The 13,364-nt window shown below is 37.1% G+C and overlaps 1 protein-coding gene and 1 long non-coding RNA gene across 2 annotated transcripts; both read right to left on the bottom strand.

Moving 5' to 3' along the window:
* Window positions 1–287: 287 nt before the first annotated feature.
* On the bottom strand, window positions 288–1,695 carry LOC144702669 (uncharacterized). Its single transcript, XR_013581322.1, has 3 exons — window positions 1,258–1,695; window positions 1,042–1,106; window positions 288–559 (listed from the first exon to the last, which is right to left on the bottom strand). It is a non-coding gene; the product is annotated as an uncharacterized LOC144702669 (long non-coding RNA).
* Window positions 1,696–2,144: 449 nt separating this feature from the next.
* Window positions 2,145–2,708, bottom strand: LOC144702558 (pathogenesis-related protein 1A-like). Its single transcript, XM_078574606.1, has 2 exons — window positions 2,337–2,708; window positions 2,145–2,174 (listed from the first exon to the last, which is right to left on the bottom strand). The coding sequence occupies exons 1-2, from the start codon at window positions 2,706–2,708 to the stop codon at window positions 2,145–2,147; spliced, it is 402 nt and encodes a 133-aa protein (XP_078430732.1).
* Window positions 2,709–13,364: the final 10,656 nt, after the last annotated feature.

Below are 13,364 nucleotides of genomic sequence, written 5' to 3'. Positions count from 1 at the left end.
CATGATGAGAAGAAAAAGTTGAACACTAGCCAAGCCAGAGGTTTCCATATCAGAGTTGGAATCTTATTTGCGATGCCTACGGATCTGTACAATACTGTAATCACAAGGCTTTACTCTATTTAAGACTGAATGATGATGAGACTGTAAATCTAGGTTCATCTAGTGCTGATATCTTTGTAACCTTTTAGTGGTAGGGAATGCCATCCTAGATTGGGTATGATTGTATGGCTTTCTCATTCTTTGTGATCCATTGGGGCAGGAATCGCATGAACAACAAGGTAAACACACATCTCAAGTGGAATTAGATAAGGAACCTTTCATAATGAGAGTACGTAATTTTTTTATTCCTTATCCCATTCCTCCATCGCGCATAAATAGTATTAAACGGTATATGGTCTAAGTTCACCAAATGCACGCATAGTCCATCAAACACTTGAGCGTATACCTGTAAGGTAACTCCTTTAGTACCTTGTACCTTGTTAGCCCGTTCAGATTATGCTTGCTTGAATCAAGGATTTGCTTTTTGGAATAAAAGACAGTCAGAAGAGTCCCTTTGTACCTATTCCAAACCCTATTGTAAGAAGGTCCGATTCGTATAGAACAAACTATGGAAATAAATCTGTCTTCCTTTTTTTCTCCGTTTCGAAACAATTTAAGCTTTTGTAAAAAACTAGTGCACGAAAACTTCCACACTTAAGGTACAAAATAAAACATTGTGAAGGTAATTATGTATTTGCTAGCCATAAAATCTTTAATGATGGTATGAAGCTTATCATATTTTCAACGTTTTACTGATAATGACGTTTATTTTAGGTGAAATTCTTTCTCCAAGTCTGAAAGCGTCAAGCGTTGTCTGCTTGTTGATCTGCAAGTTGGGTTCTCAAATCATTTAAGAACCTGTCAGTTCTCCCATTGAAGCTTGATTTAATGGAATTTATTATTACCTTTAATATGATTATATTTCTCCGATATTAACTTTTAAAATTATATTGCAACGTAATATAATTTTAATGCAGATGGATAGGAGTGGGTCTTGCTGACCTTGGTAGTTGAGACTTGTTTATCTGATGCAGATGGGGCTTGGGAGTCTCACGCACTGCCTGATCCTGGGGCATGTCATATCATAAAACTATCCATCACCGAATTTATGACTGTTGAAACTCGTTGAAGAAAACAACGACCCAAGACGCTATGGTAGAAATGCGGAATCAACTCGGACGAGATAAATGTTGATGTATATAGACAGATAACAAGAACCTCTTTACATCACCAGCATGACGTCAATATGCAAGGCTCTCGGTGCAGGGCACTAGCTTCTCGTGTGGTGCAATAGAGCAACTCCTTCAACTCCCAAGCCAAGGGAGTAACCACTAAGGAGTGATGAAGATAAAACAAGGGAGATGGAGAGAAGAAGAGAGGAAGAGACAAGAAGAGTAAACAAGGAAAACACTTGACAGCTGCAAATTCGGATTAGGGTTCAAGGGGGGTGAACACCCCTTTAAATAACAGAGAAATGGGCCCCAAGATGGGTCATTTCTCACAAAAGGACAAGAGGGGAGGGGGTGCACCGCGATTCCTGTGCCCCTCCATTATTGGGGCCTGGACCCCCCTCTCCCGCATTCTCGCGGTGGGGGGCTGACAAACCCCAACAATAACTGACCCGGTTTCTACATACTTGCACCCATAGAATTATGAATAATGCCTTAATCCCTATCTTCATAAAATTATATTAATTAGGATATTGAAACTTCGCAAAAAAAATTGGGGAATAACGATATATGTGTTAACCCATATTCAAGATCTAACGTAAGCTAATTTCGAGAATCGTAAATGGTTTTTTGACTAGCCTATGACTACTCTAGCTGTAATAGAAATCCTGAATTCCTTCCCTGAGTTGGGATGAAATTTTCATACTCGTTCGTCCACGTACTTACCCAGGTATGATTCTGACTTATTTTTCTTTGACACAACCTTTTTTAAAAGAACGTCATCAAGATCAAAACGAGTAAAACTTTATAATTGGAATATATAGCTGTCCTGATCCAGACAAGAACAATCGCATCGATATGGGAAGTCGTGACAATATTTTATTTCACGGAAACTTTATTTTATTTAACTGTGATAACCCGAACTTCATCGCGCCTTCATCCGACGAAGACCTTTGGACTGGTGCTCTGCAAACAACATTCAGAATCAGCAAAGAAAAAAGAAACCTCCTAATAAGGCCGCTGGCGGACAATGTTCCCCCCAGGACTGTAGTTGCAGATGGTGAATATGTTTCCGTTGTTGCATTTGATGCGCGCGCATCCTAGCTGAATTGATGTTTTCCAAACCACCTGCGTGTAGTGGCCGCAGGCCTTCCCCGCTGCACAAGTATTGGTGGTGTAGTTGTAGTACTGACGCTCGTCCACCCACCGCTGGACTGCCTCCGTCGGCGTCCACTCTTTTCCACTTCCCAGGTGGAGGTTCTCGCCGTAAGGGCCTTTGGAGTGCACCATAGTGCAGTTGACTATATTCTTATCGGCGTAGTCCTGGGCGTATGCGGCTACAGTCACATTCCACACCATTGGGCCGACCGGTATAGTAGATCGGGCTGTGTTGTGGGCGTTCAAGAATTCCTGTGTAATGTTTTGCGCTTGAGTCCCCCGTATATTCCCGAAGACGGCAACACAAGCCAGCAGCACAAGGAGAAGATGGGGAGCCGCCATTCTTGCAGATAACATGAAAGGATGTTGCAACCGCAATCTGATTTGAAACAAGTTCTTATCTACGTCTGTTTAGAACTCTTGGATGTCTTTATATAGGCGAAAAGAAGAGAGGATAAGAGATGTTATATGCCCACAATGACGTATCTCTTGAATCCTGACAACGACGCAACGCACAACCGTGGCCAACCGAATCCCTCGGGTCGTTGCATTTGCTGGAACATTGACTCATCCTTTTTTTAAGAATCATTGCATGCTCCTCTGATGGGAAGATTTTTAATGTTTAATTGGACGGTTTGGAGCAAGTTGGGGGGAAATGTATTAGTAAGTTATCATTTGGGTCACCAAGTCGTAAGCGCTGACAGCAGCACAAGAACGAGGTCACGCGGAGAGAGGGAACACCATCAAGGACATAGAATCAATGTCATAATACAAAGGAAACTCCAGGCGTCTTTCCATGGATGGTAGCCGCCGTTCAGTGCGGAAATTGTCCCCCTGTGGGCGAATTTCAGACCGACCCAAACCCATGTGCGGTGAGAATTCGAGCTGCCCACAACGTAAAACCGCCCAAGAAAGAGAGACGAGGGACGACTTACTCGACAAAGAAAGAAACTAGAAATGAGAAACAAGAGAGTAAGTGAACAACAAGAGAGAGAGATATCAGAAACGCGAAACAAGAGGGAGAGATGAGCAGCGAAAAACTGTAGCGAGAAATGAGATAGAGAGAGCGAGACGAAAAACGAGAGAGATAGATAAGACAGAGAAAAGCAACAAGAAAGTGTGGCGAGAAATGATAAAGAGAGAGAAAGATGAGCAACAAGATAGATAGCGAGAGAGAGATAGAGAGAGAGAGAGAGAGAGATAGAGAGAGAGAGAGAGAGAGAGAGAGAGAGAGAGAGAGAGAGAGAGAGAGAGAGAGAGAGAGAGAGAGAGAGCGGGTGGCCTTGAGTTTTTTAATTCGGACATGGTCCCATGGGTCCCATCGCGGTGGGCCAGCTCAAAATTAAAAATGGCTGATACCCATGAGAGGGTTAGAGAATAGTTGGCAATGAGCACCATGGCTGTCCTCATGTGAAGGCGAGCCTTAACATGACGGCACCACCGGGTCCTATCGTAGAAGAAGGTTGCTTTCCCTTCATCAATTCTTCTAATCCTCCCCAGCGATGGGACCCTGGACCAAGGACCCTCATTTAAAGCCGCCAGAGTTCCAGTCAAACCTGTGGTTTCCACGTCGGTGTCTGACTGTCTGCTTCAAGTTGCCGGAGCCGGTGGGCCAAGATGAAAGGCGACCCCCCACCGTCCGCTGGCATTTTAAAAGTTCTTCGATGAACAGATCGAGGAGAGAGAGCATGCTGATAAGGAGAAGAGAGGAGGAGAAGAAAATGAATAAAAATCAAAGATAAGATTCTTATTGGTCGTATAAAGACTGAAGTACGTATGATGTTTAAGAGACGTACCTTTCTCTTGAATTAATTGTTCATGTGAAGAGCAAGAGTAGGCATGACTTGGAGCATAGGAACGATGGTCGGGGGCGAGAGGAGCCCGCCAGGCCACAGACGTAGAATAGACTACGGCCAAAGTTAAACCGGAAAATGTGATAGGGATGCGATAGAGGTAGAATGTATCAGTATGAATGACAGAAAGTACAACCCTCTTATGTAGGGCAAGGAAGAGATGCAGAAACAAACATTTGAACAGAGAGAACGATGTCAAGAGACACTGATAGATTGTTACATTAGGCCTGCCAGGCCTACCCACAAATCTTATTTTTGATAGACTCCTTCAAGCTCACACTAAAAAATTATGTCGAACTTGCCTCAAAGTCGTAAAAATATTTTCCAGGGTGGAGCCTTGAGATGAATGGGACTCGGAGGTTTCTTGGGCGCCATGCTGGACTTCCTATGTCCAAACACTAAATGTTGTGTGAAAACACTATCTTATCTTGGCAGCTTGATAAAATGGCGCATGTATCAGACATTTATGACATTAACATCATTTTATTGCACTTGAAAGTGAAGTAATACGTTTGATGATTAACTTCAAACATAAAATAGTTAATCATGCATAAATGCAATGATAATTGCTTTTGTATTAGCCTAAGATTCTTAAAATTCTTATGTATGAAAGTGAATGCCAGAATTATTATGGGCTTTTAGTGAGATTAATTTTTATTGATATTTAGGAATTTGATAAACAAAGTTGGCATATTTTACAATGAATTGATTATTGAAGTTGGATATGTATTTAAAAGAATTTGATTCTATTAATTTTGGCATTTGTGATATTCTAAGATCTGCATATCAGGTCTAAAAGTAGGTTTAGTGATCTAGCAAGAGTAGGTCTATAGGCTGGAAGTAGGGGGTCAATGGACTAGCTGAGTGGGTCATATAGTGCAGATCACATAAATTGGCTGGCAGATTAGGCTAAGGGCCCTGAATCATACTGGTTAGTTAAGATCTGATTGATTTAATTTACAAATAAGTTAGATTATGGATTTGCCTTTGTCCATCCAAAGAGTATGCATCCTCCCCATGATAGAATGACACCCCAATTGTCTACATTGCCCTAAAATGTTAGTCTAACGCCAAAGGTCTATTCTTACTACTTATTGGTGATTTGAATTATTCCATCCATTGTTTTCATGTATGCTTTGCCGTTGTATCTAGTGGAATAAGTTAATGCTTCACTCAATCAACCACTTAGGATTTTAGATTTCAATCTTTGTTTTGCCAAGTGGTTGTATGATAGTACTTCAACACTCCACTGATTAAAGGGTCTGCCCCATCAATATTTTTTCCTAATTAAAGGTTTGAACATATTGTGTTGATTTTTGGCTTGTTTTATCCATCCCCAGGTGCCTCTTAGTTACCCCCTCTCCAGTCATTCTTATTCATCCACGTGAAAAATCTACCCTGAGTCCTAGCATATTGTTTCACTTGTCAGAATGTTAATATTCAGAAAAATCTATTCAGCGCTAAATTATCTCAGTTTGTAAAGAGCTGACGGAGAAATTTCTCTAAGAACCATATATCCAGTGTTTGTAATTAAAAATTCAATGTCACCAGTCTGAAATATAGAGTCGATTGGCGGAGAAACCAGGTTTATGAGTGAGTTATGCTAAATCTGTAATCATTTTCAACTATAGATATCGCAGGTGAAACTATTATTTTCCTCATTTTGTGTTGTTCTTACATGTGGAAGATTAAAGTTATTTAAAATTTCATGTAGGTGTAATTTTTTTATGCAATCACTCTTAACCAAACCTTTATGCATCTTCCCATATTAAAGTAAATTTCATAGAAAATTAAAAATTGATCAAACTGCCCTATGGGATGACTTCATCATTACTTCCATTACACACCACCTTTTCTCAGTGATTCGAGATTCCAAATTTAATGAATAGTTTGAAAAGCAACATAAATAATGGTAAACATGCCTTATTTGATCACAACTCTACAAACTGATGAAAATAATATGATTTTGAAATTCATTTATTATTAATCATGGTTTAAATACCAACTTACAATGGTGGATCCAGACATACAAAATTGATTAAGAGGAATAGTCCAAATATTGATTTATAGCTGTATGGATTCACTTAAGCAAACTTATGGTTACATACTAGAAATATTCATATAAATAAAATAAAATATCTGGCCGAGACACTCACCCTAAAGCTGGATCATGAATGTCCCTCACATTCATCTTGCTTGGTAGAGAAAGGAAAGATGGACCAGGGACTCCTTACATAAAATATCTTATGTTTAATGAAATGAGGGTGTGTAGGAAATTTTGAACATCTCTATTTCAAGATTCTCCTTCATAAATACTAATAAACTTAAATAAGCATTTTTAAAACGCGGTTCAATAGGTCACTTACGTTACAAATGCGGTTCAATCCTTTTAGAATGCCTTATATCCAAACGCCAAAAAACATACCTTGTGGCACGACCTAAAACTTATTTTCTTTACTAGATTGTTCTGCAAACTTCAAATTCTTTCTCCACCAAATCAATGGTGACATGTTCACCGAATTCTATCCCATACGATTAAAATGTTCAGTTGTAGATTTTTCTTGTCCTCCAACTGAACAATATACATAGCTTCTGATTATGTTGGTTAATGAAAGTAGGCCAATTTTATATGTCCATTAGTTTGATACAAAATTTTGATGTCATGTTTGGATAATTGATGCAACCTTATCATTGTGATATCATTCTTTAACATAATGAATCCAAACCAATATGATCTATCATAAAGTAGTATTTCCTCGTCGAACTTCTCCATGTAAAATGAATTATTTTTTTCAAGTTGATGCCATGATGATCATCTAGATTGAAATATATGCAGCCATAAAGTCAATCACACATTCCATATATCGTTCAATGTTCAAAGATACAATATCTAGTAATTGAAACACGTGTGATGCTTAATAATGAAGTCCATGAATACTCGAGATTACCAAGTGAATTATAATGACAGCATAATATGGAAATTTCCAGTCTTTAAAAATGTATTAAGAAACAATTCCCATTCAAAAGATACTTTAGAAGTACATCTAGATACATGCTTAATGACTAGTGATTTCCATATTATGATCTCATTATAATTTACTTAGTATTAAAATATATTCCCATTCAAATGATACTTGAAAAGTACATCCAGATATCCTGGTAGAATAACACTATCTGGTCTGAACCATATGATGATTATAACTGATCCCAATTGCCATCAGTGTGGAGACAGTAAGGACATAGCAGATCCTCTTTAGGGAAAAGAGTTTATTGCTCTATATAAACCCCTCAATGATATATTAACAAATTGTCAATGAAGATGATTTACATTATGGTCGTATGAGTGGTCCTTACACTTGAGACACTCAATACATCTTTTGGATGGATGTTTGTATTTTGGTTGATTTTTCATATCCTAAAAGGCATTTGTTACCTGATGAATTGGATAGGGTCTAGAAATCAGCAGCGCTAAGAGCATTTAGGCCATGATGGAGCAACACTAACCCAATACTGGTTTAGTGATCGCCCAATGCCAGCATGTTATCAGCCCAATGCCAATGCAGTACATTATGAGTGAATCTGGTTTGAACCAATCGACCTAAGGGTGGGGCACACTAATGGCTGGAGAGCACCACTTGTGCGGACCAGACGAGACCTGATCTAGTTGCATTGTTCATGGTCATTATGGAGAAACCCTTCATTACAGAGATATATTAGTTACATTTATTTACAAAATTTTTTGATCAGGTGACATGACAAAAGGTCTTCTAAAAGTGGAAAAAGTCTTAGAAGTGCATTTGATTGATTCAATATTAAGAAATTTAGAAAATAGGGCTAAATCATGGATTGAACATATATCAAGAATTATGTAAGTGCCTTGGGGGTTCTTGATCTGCACTGAGCTAATGGTCATCGAGGCAACCCTAGCCGCAGTCAAATCAAGGCCAATTGGTGGGACCACATGGACACCTAGGCCTAGATGGCATCCCACATGGGATCTCACAGCCATGTTGTGGGACCATATGTTTGCTTAGCCCCACATGTCAACTTAATGTAGGTTCTCAGGATTATGTAGCGGTGCCACAAAGTAGCCACGATCCTAGTGGTGGCTTGCAGGGCATGCCACAATGTGTGAAAACATAAAAGCTTACTTTTGTGCCCTTTGGGGTCAAACCCATAACCTATTGGTCGTGCACTAGATCTCATGGTACTAGGCTATTAATGTTGTTTTCTGATGTATCCACTATATAAACAATAACAGTAGGTGATATTTTAATGATCAAAATTATAAAAAAGTCAATTGTTTTCAACATAAAACCAATTTGGAAATAAGCTAAAACTTAGAAAAGTAATATTATTTATTTATTGACATAAATAATTATAAAATTAAATTTGTTACCATGAACTTTTCATAAATAAACATTTCCCTCTTAGTGAGTCGAATATTTTAAAAGTTTAATTATTAAGTGTCAAATTAAATAAAAATGAAAATCAGTAAAAATATGTATTAATTTTCACTGATCTAAATACATCAAATCGAAATAATTTCATGTTAAACCCAAAAATTTAAGTAATGTAAAATTTTGCAATTACTGAATGGAATACTTTGATATTAAATTATAATATTTAATGACAATTATTTTTATCATTTCAAAATTTTCAAGTCACTATGTCAGGAGTTTCAAACATGATTGTCACATTTTTTTTTGAAGCATTTAACACATGTACAATTATTTCTTTCTATTACATTATCTTATTATACTTATAAAATGTAATATTGTTTTCTGAATGTTAAGGGAGTGAAAAAGATAGAAAATTCTTACTGGGCCTCACATACAATAAAAGGTTCTTTTGACTAATATGGTTATAGTTTTGAGTATGAATACTAGTCAATATGCACTCACATCCATGAGACATATGGTCATATGTTTCAGATTATGACATGTAATATGATTACCCGGTTGATAAACGCTAATGCTTGGGTAAATATCACTAATTCAAAATCATTTTATATGTGTATTAGTGAATCTCGACTTCATATTCTAAAAACACTTTTATTTTGAGTCAGAATATAATATTTGATAAAATTTTTGACATAAAAAATTTAAGACGTTATTTCTCTCCGTTCAAAGTTATTTATTTTCAAGAATTATATTTAATTTTATATCAATTTATTCAGGATTTCGTGTCCTAATTTTCTACGCTGCAACGTGTCCCCATTTGATTTGTCAAATGACAACCAATTGTTGCTTCCCATAATCTTTACATAAAGATGGCATTACGACATCACATATTGTGATGCCATATCAAATAAAATTTTAATTGCATCAATTAATGTTGACTAGTAGAAAAATAACTCCAATTTAAATTGTAATAAATGCACATGTAGATAAGAATTATTTATTAAAAGGATTATTTTATTCAACAAAAGGTAAGAAATATGGATGCATTTACATGCATGCAGTTGGCATGCACATATCCATACGTGAATTGTACAAAATAAAAAAATGGGTGTGATCACCATATCCATGTTGTCTTCCTTCCTCCACTGCCACCCAATCACATCAAGGATTTCTATCATTAGCCTTTACCAAATATCTCTGATCATTGGTGTGAATTTTTCATTTCTAACAATATCTATTGCCACATTATTCACTTTTCTCTAACCACATGGGGCCACGTGTCCATTCACCATCAATGAAAAAGATAATAAACAAATTGACAATTTATGTGTGATGTAACAATGCATCAGCACACTAGCATTGATCTAGTTTCAAGTCTTGATATCTGACAATCAAAAGGGGTGATCGTATAGAAAAGTTGAGGATAACTTCATCTTTTTCACTCTTTCCATCCATGCCTCAGATATATAAGTCGAGTGACAATCGACGTAAAATCATATATGAACTTTGTACCTAAATTGGTAGCCGTACTAAATGAAAAATATATCGAGGATCCATTGAAGGGGGTGCCAAATAGAGTGGAGTGTAAGGACCTAGGTCAAGTCTTTTTCATGACGTTATCACATCTTAAGAGGAAAATCCATGGGAAGGTATAATTTTTTTTGCTCTTTTTATTTCCTTGAATTTTTATTGATTACCATTTTACATTGAACGGCTGAAGCTAACTTAAACAGCATGACACAGGAAATGAGACAGAGAGAGAAAGATGAGCAACAAGAGAGAGAGAGAGAGACGAAAAATGAGAGAGATAGATAAGACAGAGAAGAGCAAAAGGAAAGTGTGGCGAGAAATGAGACAGAGAGAGAAAGATGAGCACCAATAGAGAGAGAGAGAGAGACGAAAAAGAGAGAGAAAGATAAGAGAGAGATGAGCAACGATAGACTGAGCCGAGGAACGAGAGAGAAACAGAAGAGAGACTAGAAACGACAGAGAGATGAGAAACACCAGCGAGGAGAGAGAAAGAGATAAGAGATGGGTAACGGGTGAGAGATGATACACTACAGAGAACGAGAAGATAGATGAGAGAGATATGAAAATGGAAACAGAGCGAGCGAGAGAAAAAAAAAAGAACAGCCCCAAAATCGTACAACCGGCCCAAAGTAATCACCCGAGATGGCTTGAGTCGAGCGTGGTTCGAACATTCAAATGACATCGCGCACATCGCACTCCACAAAAAAGACAATACCTTCTTCACACGGCAGACTCAACGTCAACGAGTTTCAAGTGGTCTGATGAATGTTTAAATAATTCACAGTTGGAATGTTTAATTATATTTTCTCTAGGAGAGCCCTATATTAAACACGATGAGTTCACGCATTAAGCTACATCTCCTTTTTTGATAAATGTTGCTGTCCCAACCATTGAATAAGCGGATACATATTTAGCGGTCTGTATTTTCCTCATTTTGAGAAATATAACAGTATTAGCAAAATATATCATCCATTGTATAGGTAAACCCTAAATGTTTGGGTTTACTTGGTTGCTTCTAAAGAGATCCAAACAAAAGATGAGATGATATAAAATAATGAAATAATAAAATAATCAAATATTGCATTTTCTACAGTGGGTTCCCCTTTGACTCAATCAAACAGATGATTAATTATTTATGTACTTAATAACAAAACTGAATTTAGGTAAAATCTTGCTTATAGAGGACATGAAAAAAAGGAAAAAAATGATGAAGATAGAGGTTTTGACAAGAAACTAGGTCAAATTCGACCACACTTTTTAACCCGTTCAACAAATTCAAATTGAGCAATTTCCTGCAAAGCTATTTGATGGACTTTGGCACTCAAATAAAACAAGGGAACACAACTTCTAATTATAAATCTGAAAACTAATCGTGCTTGAATCAAGAGTGGTCAAAATCCAGTGATATGAAATAGGACATTTAAAGCCTTCACCTACGTTACTTTGTTAGAGATGTGAAAAATCTAGGGCTGTTTTTAAGGCTGGTTTTCATTTTACTCTACCAGATTCTGCACGCTAGGTATTCATGAATCCAAACTCAACAATCAGCAATGGCTATGAAATAGTTAAGGAGAAAATATTGACATCGAATTGGAGATCTGATAGACCCAAAAGGTCATGAATTATGATTAGATCATAATAGAGTGATCACTAGTCTTTAAAAATGTATTCCAAATATTCCTATTTGATGGATAATTGAGACGAACATCAAATTATCCAGATAGAATAGCACTAGTTGATCCTACTTGAACCATAAGTATAGCTGATCTTGTGGCTATTAGTGTGGTGACACTAAGGACAGATAGTGGGTGCTCTTTGGAGAAAGAGTTCACTGAATTGATCCATACGAATCCCTGAATGGTATTATACCTAAAGGTCTATTAGGTTGATTCAAGTCACTGCTATATAAGTGATCCACTGACCTGAGACACCAAGGACATCTCATGAATGGATGACTATGTTTTGACTATGAATTACGCATCAGTCCTAGTCGAATGACAAATTATGGTTTGATGATAAGCCATACCCTAAGTCGTTCGAGAGTCTCGCGCGGATGAGATTATACGTATACGGTAATCGATGATGGTAAAGGTTCCATGAGAGAGTTCGAGACTACTCGGTATCTACTAGAGCATGAGGTGTAGCTTGGCACCCCATGGGCTGGAAACTTAACCTATCGATTGGGTTAAATTGATCCTTATTTAATTAATTTATATGTTGATATAGTTAATTAATAAAATTGGTCAATAAATGTTATTGGGCCATTAAAGTTATCAACTAGAACGATACATGGGCCTAGAGAGTCACACTCACCAGGTCATAAGGGCATTGGTGGATATATTTTACTTTGGAGGGCGTCTAATAAAAAGCTTAAGTGAAATATAAGAGGAAAAGGGATCTCATTTTATGTACCCATTCAAGCCTGATTTGAGAACCACTCTCCCTTTCTCCACTCTATTCTCCACTCATCCAAGGAAGAGCGTCTTCATGGTGAAGAGATCTTCAAGATTTTCAAGAAGAGCTGAAGAAGAAGACGTGGAGATCCAAGCGCTGAGTGATTGGGTCGATACTTCTAGAGGCCAGACGCGTGAATGGTTCCAGAACAATCTTGGAGCGGTTCTTGTTCCCCAAAAGTTACTTTTAATGTTTTGTTATAAAGATCGATTGTGATTCGATCGACGTGCTTCTGCATCCATGGAACATGTCTTTCATGGCTGAACCAAGGCAGAGAACCCAACAATAACGAGCACCCAAACCAAAAAAATTGCATTATCAGGTAATAGACATCAAATTTTTGGAAAACTTTATAAGCATCTATAATGATTGTTTGATTAGAAATATACTGATTTTAAGATACGCAAAATGGAGAAGTTACATGATTTGAATTCAAAAAGGTTACATGAACCCATAGTGACGATGCTTGAATATAAATTCATTTTTGGTGTGGATTCAAGTATGTTACATCAGCAAATAGTAATACATAAGGAAGAATTCAAAAACAGAAGCAATATGATTTAAATTGAAACAATTACATGAACCCCTAATGATGGAGTTTGGATAGCTATAAATTTATTTTTTGCAGTGGATTGATGTGTGTTATACTAGCTAATGGTAATACAAAATGAATAAATGTTCTCAGCATTTGAATGGATAATTTTAGACAACATTAAAGTAAAGTAATACCACATTGTTCCAAGCTCTCCATAAAAAAT

The sequence above is a fragment of the Wolffia australiana genome, chromosome 4 (assembly GCF_029677425.1).
Source record: "Wolffia australiana isolate 7733 chromosome 4, ASM2967742v1".
Taxonomy (NCBI): domain Eukaryota; kingdom Viridiplantae; phylum Streptophyta; class Magnoliopsida; order Alismatales; family Araceae; genus Wolffia; species Wolffia australiana.
This window is presented reverse-complemented; position numbering and strand designations above follow the sequence as displayed.

Bases quoted from the DNA above. Each gene is read 5' to 3' on its own strand.
- LOC144702558 (XM_078574606.1), bottom strand. From the start codon at position 2,708: ATGGCGGCTCCCCATCTTCTCCTTGTGCTGCTGGCTTGTGTTGCCGTC. The intron at 2,175-2,336 runs GTGGTTTGGAAA...TGTTGTTTGCAG, and splicing joins CCTGCGGCCACTACACGCAG to AGCACCAGTCCAAAGGTCTT.